At 54.2% G+C, this 19619-nt stretch overlaps 3 protein-coding genes across 3 annotated transcripts in view; 1 reads left to right on the forward strand and 2 right to left on the reverse strand.

Annotated features, from left to right (window-relative positions):
- Nucleotides 1-19619, reverse strand: part of LOC135306049 (zinc finger protein 420-like) — a 415160-nt gene that overhangs the window by 107822 nt on the left and 287719 nt on the right. The window lies entirely within an intron of this gene.
- LOC135305935 (zinc finger protein 271-like) overlaps nucleotides 1-19619 on the forward strand; it is a 49590-nt gene that overhangs the window by 24784 nt on the left and 5187 nt on the right. The window contains 1 exon segment of the mRNA XM_064429512.1: nucleotides 10456-10463. Within this exon segment, the coding sequence (XP_064285582.1) occupies nucleotides 10456-10463 (8 nt within the window).
- LOC135305937 (serine/threonine-protein kinase pim-1-like) lies at nucleotides 7551-10269 on the reverse strand. The gene is made up of 6 exons (XM_064429514.1): nucleotides 10220-10269; nucleotides 9998-10071; nucleotides 9825-9931; nucleotides 9106-9472; nucleotides 8303-8458; nucleotides 7551-7612 (listed from the first exon to the last, which is right to left on the reverse strand). Exons 1-6 carry the CDS (start codon nucleotides 10267-10269, stop codon nucleotides 7551-7553), a joined length of 816 nt encoding a protein of 271 aa, XP_064285584.1.

Here is a 19619-nt window from a genome sequence, read left to right on the forward strand (position 1 = left end):
GGAAGTCCCTCAGTGTCACAGCAGCCTTCACATGGAACCCCGTGGATCAGAGCATTTTCCAAAGGGGTCATTGGGGCAAACAGGGAGATTTGTTCTGGCAGGATGTGTAAAATAGTATCCTGTAATATCTCCTTGTTCTCACACTTGGCTGCAGGGACAAATTCCCATTGTTCCTGCCCAGGTTTCAGGATTCAAACAGTGCTGTCTTTCCCCAGACCTGTTCCTTCAGCTGCCTCTGGAGGACCTTTTGACCTCTGGAGCCACACTCTGGCTCCTTTATTAGGACTGGTGGATCCAAACCCTTTATCTACACCAACAGCAGTGATTTGAGACGGATGTCTTTTTTCCCAATTGTTTTAAAAACTGACAATATCAATAATAGTGCTACCCTGTAATTGAATAATCCAATCTTGTTAACTGCTGTTTAACACAATTCCTTTAATTTCTCCTTGATAATCTTCATCAGTTCCTCCTCCCATGACATGAACCCTTTGCAAGGCCAAGCTCCAGTGAGCAGTTATCAAATCAAAGTGTCCTGGAGGAATCTGAATTCCTGTTCCAGTGTTGATAACTCTTATTTGCTTCTGATTTATCCTAATTAATTCCAGTCCATGAAGGTCCAGCCCTGCAGCCTCTGGGCTGGCCCTGCCAGGGGCCATCACACCCACAACAATCTCCCAGGCAGTCCAAGTCTCACTGTCCATGGTTGTAGTTGCAGATTGGGTGCAGCTGTGCACAGCCAGGGGTTTCCATTTCCCCAGTGGGCCACTGTTAAGGGCATGGAGCACATCTGGGAGATGGGTTCTCCATGGGGGCAGGTTCCCATCTCCTCATTTTTTCAACTGCTCTTTTAACAACTCCTTCACCTGTTCCACCAATCCTGCAGCTTGTGGATAGTCTGGTTCATGAGAAACCCTGCAGTCTTAATCACAGTATTTTTCACAGTAACAGACAAAGCACTCTGCATCACAGTATCAGCAAACCCTGTAAAAATAGTCAATTTCATCCCCTCCTTCTCTTTTCATTGTATAAAATCTCACAAAATTTACCTCTGACATTAGGGTCCTGGCCAATTTTTTTCTGTAGAGTGTTTAATGTTACATCCCTGAGCAGCCAAAGCTACCAAATTAGTATTGTCAGCACTATTTCACATTATTACTATTTTATACGTAGATATTGATATTGATATAGAAATATAGATATAGCTAGATAGGTATAGACATACATATAATATATATATATATCAATATATATATATTAAGGCTATATTATACTATAAATATGTACATAGTTATTTATCATATTAATATTTCACTTGCACAAATGCATCGGAGCTCAAGATTAAAACCTTCTTCTGTTGCTCCATGTGGGAGCATTCCAACAATAATTGTTCCTTCTGAAGGTGCTGTTTCCAATGTACTGTTAAAAAATTCATCTTTGTCTGCCCAAAACCACAAGTTCTTTTCCTTTTCCATATGCAATTTTTGGATGCATTTTAAGACATCCAGGGCTTCAGCTTCTTTTAACCAACTGCCCCACTGCTCACACGGTGCTGCGACCTCAGCCCACTCCAGAGCCAGCCAGCTCCAGGGAAGGGCTTCCCATCTGGGAATTTCTGATAGGACTGATTCCTCACATTTACATTTAACAAGAGACATTTTGCTGTGATCTGGCCAGACTCTGCCAGTTTTGTTTTACCAGTGGGCAGGGTCAGCCCCAATGGCACAGACTCCAACTGAAGGAATCAGTGTCATTTACTGCACCTCAAAGCAGCAAAGGATCACAAAAGGAGCAGCTCAGCAATGCACCCAATCATCACCACCAAAGATTGCCTGCAGTGATTAAGAAAGGTCCAGCATCATTTACCCTCAGACTTCACCATCCCCCAGATCCACACAGCAGCTGGGGGAAGCTGTCACAGCCAAGGGCTGCAGAGCCACTCCTGGACACTGGGAATTCCTGCAGGTGCCTCCAGCCACAGGTGAGGCTCCAACCTCGCTGGGAGAGGGCCCAGCTCTGACAGTGCTGAATGAACAAACTGACACCACTTCTAGTGTGGGAACATCTGGTTTCATCCTCCTCTTGGGTTCCTCCCAAAGCCTGGCCAGGGCTCAAGGAGGAACCAAGGGAGGTGACTTTGATCCTTCAGCCCCAAACAAGGCCAGATGTCAGATTTCATGGCCTTGTCTGGCTTCTAAATACGGAAAAGTCAATACATGTTTTACTAATGAGTGGCTACATCTATCACAGTGCTAATGACCATGCATATTTCATCAGTGAGCAGACACAAAGATAATCTTTAGTTGGAAGGTTCATCTAGAGGTCACCTTTGGCTCAGGGTCTGCTGTTCAGGCCTCACTCAGGGCTGTTGTCCAGGCCTTGGCACTTCAGGGACGGGGTTTAGTGCTGGGCTTGGCACTGCTGGGTGACCAGCTGGACTGGATGAGCTCAGAGCTCTTTTCCAACAGAAAGGATTCTGTGATTCAGTGATTCTATCTGCTGAATTCAGCTAGGTCCATGCTAGCAGCACTCATTTGCTCAGAAAATACCCTCTTGCCCAGCTCTTGTGGCCTGAGGCTTCAGCTCCTTCAGCTGCTGGTGCTAAGCTGCTCATGCTGAACGAGACGACTTGGAGAGAAGAACACAGTCCATCCAATTGCTTCTGGGACACAGAGAGGGGAGGGTGTGGAAACAGGAGCATTGTTTGGTATGGCCTCCTCTCTGTCCTTCACGCCTTTCAGGGCTCTGAACCAGCCAAGAGCTTTCTCCAAGAGTGCAATGGAGCAGCTGTTCCTCTCCCAGGTCTGGCTCTCTCCAGTCTCTGACCTTGCCTGGTTTTGTCCCTCTTGCTGTGCCCTCTCTTCCCCCAGGGCTCGGTGGCTGCTGCCCAGGACTGTGGGACTGGCACAGATCCAGTGGTCGAGACTCTCCTTGCTGTGGCCTTGGAGCTGCCTGGGCACAGCAGCCTCTTCCATCTGGAAGCTCCCCATGGACAGGGAGTCCCCAGCTCTGTTCCTTGCACAACCTCCAGGAGCCCAGGGCTGCCATCTCAAGTCCCTGCTGGCACTGGGGGCTCCCAGGTGCCTCAGGCTGCTGTGACACTGCTGCACACGGGAGGGAAGAGTGGCAGGGGCTGTGCTGAAAGTCAGCTCCATGTGCTGCTGCTGCTGCTGCTGCTGTGGGGTCATTTGTTCAGCCTGGCCCCAGAGTCAGGGATCAGATCCAGGCCCTGCTGCTGCTCCCTCGGGATCAGCCCCAGTTTGGGTGTTGCTGTCAGGGCCAGCAGGAGTGGTGGCTGGAGCAGCAGGTGCTGACAGTGCCCCAAGCCCCGGGGCTGGAAGGGTCCCTGGGCTGGGCTGGGAGGGAGCTGCCCCTTGTTCTCCCTCTGCCCCAAGCAAAGCTGGGCCAGGCACAAGTGGGGCAGTACAGCCAACAGGGAGCCTGCGAGTCTCTTCCAGCTCTGGCTGCTCAGAGTTTGGGCCTTGGAGCCTCAGGTGGCCAAAGGCAGCTGCTCCTGGTCCCTCTGTGTGCCCGTGTTCAGCAGTGCTGCTCCATCAGTCTGTGCCCAGCAATGGGGAAAAGCCTCAGCCCTGCAGGGCCAGGAGCTGCCGGGCTCTGCCTGAGCAGCTCAGCCAGCAGGAAGGGAGCTGCTGCACACGGGAACCAGGAGCAAAGGGCTGCAGCACCTCGTGCTGGGGCAGAGCCCAGATTCTGAGAGGGAATAACAGAGTTATTCATGTGCATTGGTGCATCAGCACTGCAGGTGCTGTGCCTGCAAACACAGGGTTCGAGATCTGCAAAAGAATTCTGCAGCTCTTGACTGGATCAGGATGTCAGCAGTGCTGAACTCCAGCACAGTCCAAATGAAACACTTCACACCTCTGCTCATATCTGCTAGAGTTTTTTCTTCAGGGTATCCAGAGAAAAGTAAACAGAGGAGGAGCCGACATTTTCATTGTTTGTCAGAAATGTATCTCATTTTGCTGTACATTCCTTTTGTAGGACGAGTTCTCTGTTAAAAACACTGGACAAAAAAGAAAATAAAAAAACATGAAAGATAAAAACAAAAAATAAATGTGTAGTGAAAATCATCTCTAACTTTGGATTAAGAGGTAACTGATCTTTTTAAAAAGAGAACTCAGTTACTCTGTAAATGTTCTGATGGCATGGATCCATATTACTGACCTCAGCATCACTTTTTTAAAAGATTCCGGGTTTTGTTTGCAATATTATGTTATTTTAAATTGTGATTGAATCAATAGGAAATTGAAAGATTTATTATGCATTTATGCATTACTGTGTCTTGAATGTAAAAATATTGCAGTTTGAAATTTGGATTTAAAGTGTTGCAAATGAAAGTTATAAATCCCAATAGATTGTGTGACAGCAGCTTTTCCTAGAGGATGTGCAGCACTCCAAGGACTTCATCAGTGGGGTTGGGGGTACTTGGACCTTTGTCCTGTGCCACTCTGAGATGTCATGGAATGGAACTTCGCCTGCCACCAGCCCAGGTCACCCTCTGCCACCAAAGCTCCTTGGACCTTGTGCCCCCAGGCAGGCACAAAGTGTTTGTGCTGTTCCCCCTTTTGCACAAACCCACAGAGAGCTGGGATTTTTCCAAGTCTCATGTCTGCATTGGGCCATATTCCTAAAGAAGCAGCAGCCCATCCCAATGAATATGGCAAGTTATATGGATGGTTGTGAGCTCTACTTCTGGCGTAAAAATCCTGAAACTGCTTCTGAATGCTGCTCCTTCAGCTCTTGGACATCTTCTCACACAGAGCTGGGGAAAAAATCCCCTGGTCTCTGGCTAAAGGGTGAGTTATGCCAAAGTTAGAGCTCTGTGCGAAGTCTCTATCCATCCCTATCCTATTAATATACCAATATGTGGGGGTGTGCATGGATGTGTCTTGTACACAAAGGAAGGAGTGAGCAAGCAACGGTACTGACACATTCACTGTCCATGTTCATCCCATACCCATGGGTACAGAGACATTATGGAAACTCGTGCACACACAGAGCCTTCTGTCCCTGGATACAGAGACATCCAAGACCCCCTGGCACACACAGACCCTTCTGTCCCTGGGTACAGAGACATCCAAGAGCCCCTGGCATACACAGACCCTTCTGTCCATGGATAGAGAGACATCCAAGAGCCCCTGGCACACACAGACCCTTCTGTCCATGGATACAGAGACATCCAAGAGCCCCTGGCAAACACAGACCCTTCTGTCCATGGATACAGACATCCAAGAGCCCCTGGCACACACAGACCCTTCTGTCCATGGATACAGAGACATCCAAGAGCCCCTGGCACACACAGAGCCTTCTGTCCCTGGATACAGAGACATCCAAGAGCCCCTGGCACACACAGACCCTTCTGTCTCTGGAGGATGGACCATGGTGGGTGGGGGCGGTTGGTGGGCAGCGAGTCCCGGACAGCAGGCCAGACCCGGCTCCAGCCCTGCCAGGCCCTGCCAAGGCTCAGTACCAGCTCCTCTGGAATGGGAAAGCCATTCAGCCTTCTCCCTGCCCAGAGGGGCAGTGCTGGCCTGGCAGCACAGGTTGTTTTCCCCTCAGGCTGCAGGAGATGAGAACACAACACTTGCCAGCACTGAGTGCGAGGCACAGCTCCGGGTGCTCCCCATCAACCTCAGCTCTGGGAGCACTGTCTGCCCCAAGCTCCAGGGGCTGCAGTGGGAGCCCGGCTGGGCTCTGCCCTGGGGCCATCCTGCAGGGACAGCTGGAAACAGGGAGCATTCAGCTGCCACAAACAGCCAAGCCAGGGCTGCAGGGCAGCTGCTCCAGCCCGGACTGCACTGCTGTGTGCTGTGCTCTGGGGCTGGGGCTCCCCACACAGGGGACTGGACTGGAGTGCCAGAGGAGACAGAGAAGCTTCAGCTTCAGCCTCACTGAGGTGCCTCCGTGGGCTGGGAAGAGTGGGGAGGCTCAAGGGGATTCACAGAGCTCATCCTGCTGCAAGGATGAAGGGAGTGGGAACTCAGTAGTGAGGAGAGCTGAGGGCTGGAGAGTGGCTCTGAATGACACTAAAATGCCACTGGACCTCTGAAACATTGCTGCTCCTCAGCCAGTGACAGCATGAGTCCCTAAACCTGGGGCTCAGCCCTCCTTGTGGTCAGGGGCAACAAGGAAGGCAACAGAGTGATGGAGACAGCAATGGGCTGGGAATTCACTGGGGGAAAAAAGGGAGCAGTTGAGAAGTAAAAGGCAGGTGGGGGAGAGAACTGTTCAGAGAAGGGCTGAGCTACATCTTGAGCATGGTGAAAAATGTCATTTGGAGTCATCCCAGATTGATTTGATTTCAGAAGATATTGAACAAGTTTAATTTTGGGAGGTGTCACTCTGCAAACTTGAGCTGTGTTGCCAAAATGCTCAAGCAAGTCTGTGCTGCAGGTGACACCATTTCTTCTTTGGCTGATTCCGGCCCGGTGCTGAGCTCCAGCAGAGCCCTGGCAGAGCCCAGAGCAGCCTCAGCATCCGCAGAGCCCGGCTGCAAGGAGAGAAAGCAGAAACTTCCCGTCAGCTGATGGCTCCTGTCCCTTTGTCCCAGCTGCCCATGGCGCCCAGGCCATGCTGGCTGTGCCCAGAGCTGTGCCCAGAGCTGCCCATCAGTGCTGCCTTTGGGAGCAGGGCAGGAGGGCAGGACATGTGCCCAGCCTGCAGCCAGCCTTGGCACATCCACCTGCTCAGCAGCTGCCCAGAGCAGGATGCTCCTGTGCTCGCTGCCATCTCCCAAAAGCTCTGAGCCCACCCTGCCAAGCAGACGGGGACCCACCTCATGCCATCCATGGCTGGAAGAAAAGCTGGTCCCAAACGATGTCCTCAGCCTGCTCCAAGGGCACGGCCCATCCACGCCGCAGCTGCTCCCAAGAACTTCCCGATCCAGACTGGACCAACCAGAATGCTTCCTCTAGAAAAACAAACAACAAATTGTTGAAAATAGATTACAGACAAAAAGGGAAAAAAAAGAACAAAGGGAAAAATCATATCTCTGTGAGGGGATTGAGGAAGGCCCAAGCCCTGCATGCCAGGGAAAAACCCAGCCATGTGTGAGCAAAGCCCAGGTTTTCTCCCTTCCCCCTGCACTGTCCCCCACAATAACCGTGATCCCAAAGCAAACAAGGGCAGTGGAGCTGCCCAAGCCCTTCCTTGCCTGCACAGCAAAGCACCTGTGCACAGATTTGGGAGTCCCACCTCTGCTCCCACCATGGGGGTTTGTTTGTGTTGGGCTGCCTGCCCCAGCCCCAGCCCCAGCCCGGGGCACGGTGGGTGCTGGGGGCTGTTGGCAGGACCAGGAGCCCACTCCCATTTCGTACCCACCCCAGCCCATGCCCCCAGCCCTGCCAAAAGCAGCTGGGCAGCCAACTGAAGGATCAGCTGCATCTGCCTCAGCAAAGGGGGAACCTTTGCTTCCCAGCCAGGCTGGGCAATACCCAAATCTGGGAGCATTTCCCCACGTGTGGACTCATCTGCAAATTCCCTGTGGAGTTTGGCTTTGAAGAAGGTGACAGAATCAAAGTGTATCACCTTCAACTGCTGGTGGCCAGGTTGTCATCCTTCATATCATCCTTGATGTCATCCTCGCTGTCTTCTGCAGCAGCAGCCCCACCCGGTACAGCTTCTCTGGGGGCTCCTTCTCCTTCCCTGGGGTGAGACCAGGCTGTCAGGGCTCTGCCCAGGGCCCCAGCTGTCAGGGAACCAGGACAAGCAAAACCTGCTTGGATGGCAGCCACCAGGGCTGGGCAGAGCAGCTCAGCTCCAGCACAAGGGCTGCATGTTCCCATCCCATGACCCTGGTGCAGTGACACGGGCTGGCTTTCTTTGCTTCTCATTGCCAAGGCATGTGTGCAGCTGTAACTTACCAGGGCCCTGCAGCACAGTGTGCCTGTGGCTCTCTCCCTTCTTCTAGGGCAGATGAACATCCTGCATCCAAGGATGACAGAACACCTCTTCTAATGAGGGTCTGGCCAAGGGGTGCATGGATAAACACCACCCAATCAGATTTTGGCACTCTGGGGAGAGAAACCAGAAACTGCCCGTCAGCTGGAGAAGGCTCCTGTCTGCTTTGCCCCACTATTCCCATGCCCAGGCCATGCTGGATGCGCTCAGAGCTGGGCCTGAACTTTCCCATCAATTCTTGGTTTTGGGGGAGAGCAGGACATGTGCCACCTCCTCAGCAGCTGCCAGAGCGGGATGCTCCCGAGCCCGCTGCTGTCTCCCAGCACTGGTATTCCCCCTGTGCCCAGAGAAGAGGATTCACCTGGAGAGAGCCGTTGTGGCAGTGAGAGCTGGCCCCAGCTGAAGTTCCAGCCCCTCCTGAAAGGCATCTTCCCACAGACCATCTCATGCAGCAGGATGCCCAGGGACCAGATGGTAGCTGGCTCGCCATGGTACCAGCCAAAGCGGGTCCATTCCGGGGGGCTGTATGATGGTGTTCCTGTGGAATACAGATGGAGTTCATCAGGGGGATGCTGCTGCTCCCAGACCCTGGCCCTAGCATCCCTGGGCAAGCGGGGGCTGCATCAGTGGCACACAGGGTGACCACTGTCCTCTCACCAGCATCTGGGACTGGTGTACAAACTTGGGATTGCAAAAGAAGCCACTGGTGTGGAAAGGGGACAGTGGAAGCCCTGGCTAGGCCTGACCATGATATGCAAAGGAAATACCCACTGCGTGCTGGGGAAAAACCATGCCCTCATTCTCCCTGCCTGCACTGCCCCAAACATATTATAAAGGCAAGACAAACAGGGCAAGTGGAGCAGTCCAAGCCCTTCCTCTTGCCTGCACACAAACCGGCTGGGACTCAGGTTCCGACCTCCCTCTCTGCTACCCCCACCCACGGCTGTTTTTGTCAGGCTGGCTGCCCCAGCCCAGCCCCAGTCCTGGGCACAGTGGTGGGCAAAGGCTGCCAGCAGGGCTGGAAGATGGCTCCCCACCCAGCCCTGCTCTAAAGCAACTCAGCTGCAGATTCAGTCCCCTGAGTGGCAGCAAAAGGGAGAATCCCCGCTGCCACACCCAGCTTGGGCTGTGAGATCTTGGGCTGTGAGATGCCAGGAGCGGGAGCACAGCCCTGTGTAGGCTCACCTGCAAAGTGAGTGTAGGCTGTCTCTTGCAGGTAGGTGCCACAGCCAAAGTCAATCAATTTGGCCTGCCCAGTGGCCAGGTCAACCAGGATGTTCTCTGGTTTGATGTCGCGGTGCAGGACCCCGCAGCTGGTGCAGTGCCGCACGGCCTCCAGCACCTGGTGGAACAGCTGCCGCGCCACCTCCTCGCGCAGGAACCCTCGTGCTTGAATGAAATGGTGCAGGTCCTGACAGTGCTCCGGCCGCTCCAGCACCATCAAGATGTCGTTGGGGAGCTCAACCCACTCCAGCAGCTGGACCACACCGGAGAAGCCACTGGACACCTTGTCCAGCAGGACAATCTCCAGGGGTGCGCTGGTGCCGTCGGGCTGCGGGAGGAGCACGATGCTGTCAGTGGGGCTGATGCCGTGCCGGGGGTCAGGAAGCCCTCAGCCAGCCCGGGATGCTCTGCACCCTGCTCTGGCCCCATGCCCGCTCTCCCTCGAGGCGTCCTGGCGGCTCCCACCCTGCCGGGCCTCGGCTCATCCCTGCCCAGCACAGCACCTCGCTCACTCACCAGCTCACCCCAGTGATGGACGCGGTTCCGTGGCACCCTTTTGATGGCTACCTGCAAGCCAAGTGCAGAACAGGGCTCAGCTCGCTGTCCACCCTGCCCAGTGCCATCCTCTGCCCGCCTCCTCCCCCCCTCCTCCTGCGCCCGCCGCCGGCCCCGCCGCTCACCGGGGCGCCGTCCGAGAGCCGCGTTGCTGCGAAGACGTTGCCGAATCCGCCCCGGCCCAGCAGCGAGCCCAGCCGGTACCGCTCCTTCAGGCGCTGCTGCGCCTTCCCTGCGGGCGGGACGCGGCTGTCAGCGCTTGGCCCGGGGCCAGCAACGGCCCCCGAGCGCCCCTCACCCGCCCCGGCCCGGCCATCCCCCGGCGTTCGCTCCCTGCAACGGGACAGCGGCGGCTCGGGGCCGGGGGCCGCGCTGCCGAGCGGCGGAGCTCGGGCCGGGCAAGCCGCAGCGGAAGCGGCGGGAGCGGCCGCGCCGCGTGTGTCCTCCGCGGGCCCCGGGAGGAGCCGGGGCCGGGGCCGGGGCCGGGGTCGGGCCAGGCGGAGCCAAAAGCCGGCAATACCACCCCAGCCCCAGGCACTGATCCCCGCCCAGCAGCGCCACCGCCAGCATGGCCAGAGCTGCGCTGAGGCCAGGAGGCGGCGGGACGGCCGGGGGCGGGCACGGGGCAGCCCCGCCCGGGGCCGGGGGCGGGCACGGGGCAGCCCCGCCCGGGGCCGGGGGCGGGCCGGGGGCATGGCCCGGCCGGGCACGGGGAGAGGGAGGCGGGGAGAGGAGGGGAGACCGGGAAAGGGAGAGCGGGAGAGGTACGGGACAGCGGGAGAGGGAGAGGGAGAGTGAAATAAATGGGCAGGAGATCTTTCTCCTTTTTAATGCCTTTATTAAGAAGAATCAGCTCAGGTGGGAAGAAATCGACGGGTTGCGCCCTCGCCGCCGCTGCTCCCAGGCGTGGCACGAAGGAGGAGAACGATGCAGTTTTGTCCGCTGGTCTGCAGGCAGAACTGGGGACTCTGTCCTCACGGGAGAGTCGTTGAGTCCTTGGTTTGTTGGTTTAGAAACCCGGGGGGTCTCTTTAATCAGTTTCTTTTCAGGTTAGGGTGAGAAATAAAAAGATTCAAGCAGGTACGGGACTATGCTCCCATCCTTAGACGTCACTTTAAGTCACTTATTGGCTCGTGATTTTAGGGGTTTTTCTTATAAAAACTGTAAAACTGTAACAATCCAGGGTGCACTGCGTTTCTTATTTGCATGTTGTTTCTGGTGTCACTGCCCATCTCTTTACCCTGGAGGGTTTCCCTTGGTATCTTCTTGGCATGCAGCCAGCATCAGGGAAACAATCAGTTAATCACCTGCCATTAACGGGTATTTGAAAAGCTTTCCTTCGGCAGCGAAACTAAAGGAGGCTGACTCGGTCTGGCTTGGTTTTTTTAACTCTGAAACTTAAAAAAAAAATACAACTTTCTATTCATAACAGAGAGGAGAAGGGAATCTGAAGTTTCTTCTCTCGCTGTCGCTGCTGCTGCTGCTGCTGCTGCTGCTGCTGCTGCTGCTGCTGCTGCTGCTGCTGCCGCTACTGCAACTGAAGCTCCGGGGCTGTTTGTCCCCGTGTCCGTTTGTCCGTTGCCCGCTCGCCCCCGCCTCGAGCCCCACGTTCCCCGAGGGCAGCCCCTGAGCCTGTCCAAACACGGGAACTTTGCCGAGTTCAGCCAAGAGCCAGAGTCTGGACTCCTGCACAGTGCCTCAGGAATCCCCTCGGTCGCTGCTGTGCATTGTCCCTGCTGAGGGTCGAACACTCTCAGAGCGTGTTCCCTGAATGCAGAATTTGTACCTGACACAAACACTGCATTTACCTCTCCAACATTGCTTTCCAAGAAAAACAGGGGAAGTCAAACTGTGTGTAGGTCATGGTATCTTAAAATGTCTAAAACGTGCCAACTCATGGATCTTAGAGGTGAGATCTGTTTGGAATTAATGGGATGGACAACTAGTGCAAGATGGAAAAGGGGAGCATAAAAATAAATTGAGAAAAATGTCTTGAATTGTTTCAATTTTCAGTTAATTTCTTAAAAGCTCTTTCAGTTTTTCCAGAAACTTCTCCTCAGTCCTGTATGCTTTTTCCAAGAACCTTTCCTGAAGAATGAGGTGCAGCTTCTGTCACAAGGTGTGCCACCAACTGCAGCTTCTCTTGGCTTTCCACACTGTGTGTGCAGCACACTTGCAGCAAAGCAGGAAAAATATTTGAAGAACTTGACAGCTTGTTCTTCTCTTTTCCTTGTGGGCTGGGCAGTTGTGCCATTGGTAAGGTTTTCATTGTTACTGTTCTACCCTAAGAAAACATGACGGGCTACCAAGAACTCCTGGGGAATGCAAGCCTGACTGAATGCAAAGAAAGAATCTGCAGAGCCTGCAGCCAGAAGTGGAGAGCTGTGTGATCATCATTCCAACACCCCCAAGGACATCTTGAAAGTGATCTAGAAGATGAAAATGGGCTGACAGAGGGAGTTTGTTTCTGTGCTCACTTCAGATTCTTCTACATCTGAAATCAATTCTAAAATCTCCATCTAAATCAAGAGTACAATCAATTCATAAAAAGCACCAGAAAAAAACTGTACCTCTCAGGAGATGACTGAAATAATGTGTAAAGGAAAAATGCAGGAGAAATGCATTTCTCAGCACTGCAGTATTTGCCTGCCTGAAACCCTCCTCCATTTCCTCCCCATGCCTAGGTCTTGCAGTGTCAGTTTTGTATTCGGTGGTGCCTCCAGCCCTGAATCCCTTCGTCTACAGCCTGAGGAACCAGGAGCTCAAGGCTGCAGTGAGAAGACTGATCACTGCACATCTTAGGAAGCATTAAACTGATTGCCAATTTCTGCAAATCACTTGTAATAAAAGTCATCACTTATAGCTCTTTTGGTTTGGTTCTTTGATTTCCCTGTCGTTTTCCTTTTTAAATATTCTTCCTAAAGCTAGACGATTGTTTCTGCCATTTCTGACTTTGTTTCTCTCCACCTTCCCTGTGGCCACAGACTGTGACAATGATGGGCTGCAGTCTCAAAGGTTTTAAAGGAACTAAAGGATCTCCCAGCAAAGTTTTCTGCAGAGATACCTCTTTTGTTGCCATCTCTGGAGCTGCAGCAGCAATGTCTGTGTGCAGAGCTGGGGCAGATCAGTGCTGGCACAGCAGCTGTGCCCAGCAGCAGCAGCAGCACTTGGTGTTGCCAGTGCTGCTGCCGTGGCCCTGCCCCGCTGCCCTGGTGGCCCTGGTGTTGCTGCAGGGCCTGAGTGCTCTCGGGGCCGGGCACAGTCCTGGGGGTGGCAGTGCTGGGGCTGCAGCAGGGACAGGCCATGGGCACTGCTGGGGCAGCGCTGACGCCTCAGGCCAGGCCCTGGGGGCTCCAGGCTCCTTGCCCAGGCTCTCTCAAGAACACGGCCAGGCCAATGCTCAGCACAGAAAAGCCCCAGGGTGAGCAGCCCCAGGGTGAGCAGCCCTAGGCTGGGTGTTGGCAGGCTGGGGGCAAACAGCACGGCTGGGGCTCTGCAAGGGCCCTGGGGAAGATGGGAAGGAGCAGCAGAGCAGGGGCTGATCCATCCCCAGTGCACTGCACAGCCCAGGGCAGCGTCCCAGAGCATCCTCATGGAGCTGCCAAAAACATCCCCCCTCTGCAGCCCTGGCCTCTCCCCCAGCTCACACAGGTGCCGCATCCTTGCAGGCACAGCCATGGCAGCACTGGCTCAGGAGCCCCTGTTTGCATTGCACAGAGCAGGCAGGAGCACCCTCATGCTGCTGCTGTGGGGACATGAACCTGAGGGAGCACAAATGCCATCAGCCCCTGGGGCCAGCAAGGGCTGGGGGACACCAGGGAAACCACTCAGCTTTGTCCTGGCCTCTGCAGTCAGCCAGAAAGTTTGTTCCCATTAGCTGGGAGATTCCTGTCCCACTGCAGATGCTATTACTCAGAGCCAGGGCTGCCTGACAGCCACCCCCAAACTGCACTCAGCATTTCCTTGGCTTCACCTTTGCTTTTTTTTTCCCTTTTTTTTTTTGTACAAATTTCTTCCTCTTGCCCAGCCCTGCTCCCTCCCCTGCAAACAGCCCATCCCTGTTTGCCCTTTCCTCTCTGGCCCCACTCCCCATTGCAGTTCCTGACTTGGCACCATGGGAACGTCCCTTGCACAGCAGGATCATCCTCCAAGTGCTGCAGGAATTGTCTGCAGGCTCCTGCAGTGCCTGGTGCTGCTCCCTTGCCAGAGGCACCCCAGGCCAGGGGGGCACATCTGGGCTGCTGTGTCTGCCTGTGGGGCTCCCTGTTCTGGGCAATGAGGAGGAGCTGCAGAGGCTCTGCAGGACTGACAGGATGGGCTTTGGGGCTGGCAGGAGAAGCTGAGGGACCTGGGCTCCTGGAGCTTCTGAAAAGGAGGCCCAGGGCTCATCCTGCAACTGCTGCAAGGGTGGTTTCAGAGAATCCCAGAATCAGCAAGGTTGGAAAAGACCTTGGAGATCATCTAGTGCAACCTGTGCCCTGTCACCACCTTGTCTCCCCCGGGCCTCCTCTTCTCCAGGATAAACAACTCCAGCTCCCTCAGCCTCTCTTCACAGGACTTTTGCTCAAGACCCTTCACCAGCCTCGTTGCCCTTCTCTGGACACACTCCAGCCCCTCCACGTTCTTGCTAAATTTGGGGTCCCAGAACTGGACACAGCACCCGAGGTGCTGCCCAACCAGCGCCCAGCACAGGGGAAGAATTGCTCTCCTGGTCCTGCTGGTGACACCATTCCTGATCCATAGGAGTGCCAGGGGTTGGATGAGGGAAATGGTCGGGAGGGGGCAGGAGACACAGTCTGATTGACTCTCAGCCATGAAGAGTCTTGATTTTCATACCTATTCAGTCTGCATTAGAAGGTGCTGGGGGTCAATATCAACTGGACATTGCTTATATCAATCTATAAACAGGAAAAAAAATTAAACAGAACAAACTGTTCTCTCTGCATTGTTTTCAAGACAGTATATACACTTTGAATACACTTCAGATATCTGTCTAATTAATTACAGAAAACTTGAAAACTTCTGTTATTCCAAATGGCTTTTCTTCTTTGGACATGTTGAACAAATGTTTATGAGCTTTTCTCACTGAATTCCTGAACTGAAGAGCTCAAGAAAGAAGAGGCCTTGGGAGTAGGAAAATTCATCAGCAACCTCCAAGTGGCTGAGGATCCATCCCCATCAGAGCAGCAATGAACAGCAATGGGCACAGCTTTGTGGCTGCCCCAGCTTTGGGATGGGCCCTGGGCCTGGAGCAGGAGCAGCTCTTGAGGGCCCCAAGGCCGGGGCTCTTATGCTGGCCTGGGCACATGGGATGGCAGCAGGGGCTGCAGAGCTCTCAGCACCTGAGTCAGAGGGGAGCAGGGCAGGCAGGGAGCCTCCTTTGGCCTTGGCCCAGCACCTTCCCCCATGGCTGGGGCTGAGTCCTGTGTGAGCTGCAGCTGCTGCTGTGCCCTTGGCAGGGGCTGAGGCCATGGGGCCAGTGGCCAGAGCAGCCTGGACTGAGCAGAGCTGTGGGGCCAGAGCCAGCTGGGCTGGGCTGGGGAGAGGCCCTTGGTGCTGCCCAGAGCTCAGGGCAGCTGGCAGAGCTTGCAGGGAGCTGGGCTGGGCTCAGAGAGCCTGCCCCAGAAACCATCAGTGTCCATCTCAGCCTGGCTGGGCGTGCAGGGGCAGGACTCAGCCCAGGCCGTGTGGGGCAGGGCCAGCGCCTGTGCAAGGCATTGAAAAGAGGCAAGTGCCCCAGAGAGGAGGCTGCTCTGTGCCCTTGGGGGCATGGACAGAGCAGGGAGGGGGCCCAGGACATTTGTCAGTGCCAGCCTCTGTGCCCAGCCCTTGGCAGCCCTGGCTGCTGAGCCCAGCTTTGGCCTGGGCTGAGTTTGGCTGTGGCCCAGCTCCATCCTCCTGCGGGGCTCAGGGCCTCTTCCCGGCCATGGCCAGCCCTGGCTGGCCTCTCTGCTGGCCCAGAGGCCGGCAGAGCCCGGGCCAGGGCTGTCTGTGCAGGCCCACAGGTGCCAGGGGCTGTGCAGGAGCTGGCAGAGGCTGCCCCGCAGGGAGGCCATGGGGCACAGAGCCCCAAGGCTGCTGTGGGCAGCACGGCACAGGGGCCGTTCCCAGCCGCAATGCTCCTGGCCTGGGCTGGGCCTGCACAGGGGCTGGGCCACCATGGCTGAGCCAGCACAGGGCCACCAAGGGGCCACGCACGCACTGCCAGGGCTGACAGCAAGGCCAGACACACACAAGCAATTGCTGAGCATGGCCTGCGCTGGCCAGGCCTGACTGTGCCACAGGCAGAGCTCAGCTGCCCTTGGGGGCTGCAGGAACAGTCAGGAGCCCAAAGAGCCTCCATGGCTGTGCTGGAGACCCAGGCTGGAGCAGGGAAATGCAGGGCTGCTGCGGGATGGGGAGGGCATTGAATTCCAACACACACCTCAGCTCTCTGATGATCCCGGTACCATGCTGGGCCCTGTTTCAGACTGGAGCAGAGCAGATGTTGATGGCACAGGAGCCCTTTGGGGTTGTCAGGGACAATCTGCAGCTTGCAAGGTGCTCTGCTCTCCCTCAGGTGCTCTTGGAGGGATGCAATCCCAGCTGGGCACCTCAGGGCACAAGTGGCACTGCCTGTTTATGGGCACACAGCTGATGTCTGCCTGGAAAGGGGCACAGGTTTTAATATTTGTACATTTCATAATATACAAGGAAATCTTTATTATCTGGGTCATTTGAGTACTTTTAAGAAATGGCCAAGTTTTCCCACCAGGAGCAGAAATTTCCTGATTCTACTAGATTCTTCTACTTATGGCAAATGGAGAAATACGGATCTTCCCCTCTATCTTTGCCATGAACATCATTCACTCTAATATTTCATGACCCCCTCCTTTAGGTGTTTCCAGCTCTCCTTTTGAAATGGCCATGTCTAAGGACATCTCTTCATTTAGAGCAGCTGGATCCTTGTCCTTCCCATTGCTCCCAAAAGTCTTCCTCCAGATGCTCTCTGCTGATTCCAATGTATCATCCTTGATTGGCTTCATGATTTGAGCATCTGGGAATTGCCCAATCTTTCAGAAGTTTAAATACCTCCTTAGTCAGCATCTTAGTTGTAGTTTTATCTTTTCTATCACCTCTTTTTATGTCGTTGTCTAAAATCCTTCCTGTATGGCAATCCCTTGTGGATGGTGCACATGTTGCTGGGATGTCACAAGAAACTGAATGAAGGCTTTTGATGTTTATTAAATTTTATCATGTTCACATTTTTTGTTTTCCATGAAGAGAAACCTTCCTGTGCCTCTAGTCTCACCAGTTCCTGGTCCCTCAAAGGACACAAATCTGATGTGCTGGGGAAATGTGGCAGAAATGCTGCTCTCGGAGGGGTTTGAGTGCCTTGGATAGCTGAGTCAGTCAGGCCTGTAAGAAAGGTTAAGTCACAAGGTCTAAGTGACATTAAATGCTGCTAAGAGTTGTTCTTTTGCTAAGTTGTTATGTTTAATATGTTATAAGCTAAGCTGAACATCATTAAGTGTTATTCCTCTATTAAATTGAAAAATCATAGGTTATAATTTAGGTTAAATACTGTTAAGCTCTGTTCTTTTGCTAAATTGTGAAGCTGAAGTTATCACTTAAGGTTGAGGTACAAGTTAAGTCCTGTTACATTTGAGCTCTGTTACGCTTTTAGGCCGTATTCCTTTTACCATTGCCCTCACTGTCCTTGTGTCACACACAGAGTCAGGGACAGTTCTCAGTTCATCTCTGGTTCGATTGCCTGGATTTTGTTTGGTTTTTTTGTTGCTTTGTTTCTTTGGTGTGCCTGAAGTGTCCAGTCAACAATGTGTCTTCCAAGGAAGTTTGTGGTGCTGTCCCTTAATATTAAATCTGGTTGTTGCTGCTCCCTTGCTGGGGATATTTTCAGCGCTCTCAAACCCTCATTCAGAACAGGGTGAAGGAGCCCTGGGCCAGGCTCTGGCCCTGGGGGACACAGGGATGCTGCCGGGGGGTCCCTGTCCCCCTGTCCCACCCCCCAGGGCCCCGGGCCCCCCGTCCCCGTGTCAGGCTCTGGGGTCGATCTCGTGGAACATCCTCTGGGGGAGGCTGTGGCGCCGGGAGTGGGGGGACCCGGGGGGACAGGGGGCCCCGCTGTGCACGAGCAGCGTTGGACTGCTCTGGGGGAACTGTGAGGGGAGCTGGGGCAGAGTGACCTCCCCAGTGACATCACACAGCCCCTGTGATGTCAGAGCCCCCTATGAAGTCACACAGTCAGCCTGTGATGTCACACAGCATCATGTGATGTCACAGAGCCCCCTATGATGTCACACAGCACCCTTTTGGTGTCACAGAGCCAACACGGGGATGTCACCCTGGAATGTCATGCAGCTGCACTGAGATGTCACAGAAGAGTCTGCGATGTCACAATGTCACCATGTGATGTCACAGCCTGCTCTATGATGTTACACAGTCACCTAGAATGTCACAACCCACTCTCTGATGCCACAGAGCCACCCTCTATGATGGCAGGATCTGCTCTATGGCCTCATACTCTACTCCATGATGTCACAGACAGCTATGTGATTTCACAACTCCCTCAGTGATGTCACAAAAACCTCTCTGTGATGTCATACTGGCACTCTTAAATGCTACAGCACACACTTTGACCTCACAGCCTGCCCTATGATGTCATACAGCCATGCCATGAAGTCACAGCCTGCTCTGCGATGTCACAGAATCCCCTCTATGACCTCACACAACAAACTCTGTGATGTCACAGCCCAGTCTGTGACCTCACACAGCCCACTCTGTGCTGTCACACAGCCCCTTGCTGACATCACAGCTGCCCTGTGCCTCCATGACACAGCCACAGAGGTGCCGCTGTGACACAGCCCCCTCTGGGACATCCCCCAGCCCCTGCCAGTGCTGAGCCCCTGTCAGCTCTGGCTGTGCCCTGCTGGTGTCCCTGAGCTGCCCTGGCAGTGCCCCAGCCCTGCTGGGCTGTGCACAGGAGCTGCTCCTGGCCAGAGCTGTCTCTCTGCAGCGCTGCCCTTGCCAGGAGCTGCCTCTGGGCCAGGAGTCCGGCCCAGCTCAGCAGCACAGACACAGCACAAGGACTTTAATGACCCTCTGGGGCTTTGGTGCTCTTTGCATCAGACTCAGTCCCTCAGTGTGTGCTCAAAAAACTTCTCAGGGACTCAAAAGGGAGTGAAACACTGAAGTTTCTCATACTTAAAATAGATCCTTTTGAGGGACAGGACTGAAAAAGTATCCCCATGTTCCAGCTAGAGCAGAACACTGGAGGCAGTGATGACAGGTGGGGACAAGCAAGGGAAAGGTGTTTCTGATGCTGAGCAAACCTGCACCTGTGTCCCTGCAGGCTGTCGTCATCCCCCGGATGCCCCACCTGGCTGTCCCCTTCCTTTGATGACAGCTCTGCCTCCTGCCTGCCTCTGCCTGCCCACACAAAGCCTTGGGCTGCTCCAGCCTCCTTCTGGGGGACGTGCTGCACCACAGCCCTGCCCTGGCAGGGAAATTCCTTTCTCCTGGTGTCCACTTCAGGCCTCCTCAGCTGCCCTTGGTGCCATTATCTTTCTCAGGATCATTTAAATATGAAGCTCCAGCCTCTCTGAAACCACCCTTCAATCCCTCCCAGGCTACTCCTGTTCTGTCCTCAGTCTCCACACCACTGAGCCCAGAGCCATCAGCCTCTCCCTGCTGGTTATGTGATGAGGCCTCCAAACGTCATCTTGGGAGATGTTTGGGTCCTCTCCAAGATGTGTGAAAATGGAAAAATAGTGGTCAAAGTTACGTTCTCCCAAATCTTGCCGTGACAGAACAAGGCTCAATATCTCTAAACCGAATGAGGGTGGATTTACATTTGTTAGAAAGAGGAAATATTTTGCAGTTATGAGAGAGGCAGGAAACTGCAACTGCTTTTCCAGATA

Source organism: Passer domesticus, chromosome 8, assembly GCF_036417665.1.
Source record: "Passer domesticus isolate bPasDom1 chromosome 8, bPasDom1.hap1, whole genome shotgun sequence".
Lineage (NCBI taxonomy): Eukaryota > Metazoa > Chordata > Aves > Passeriformes > Passeridae > Passer > Passer domesticus.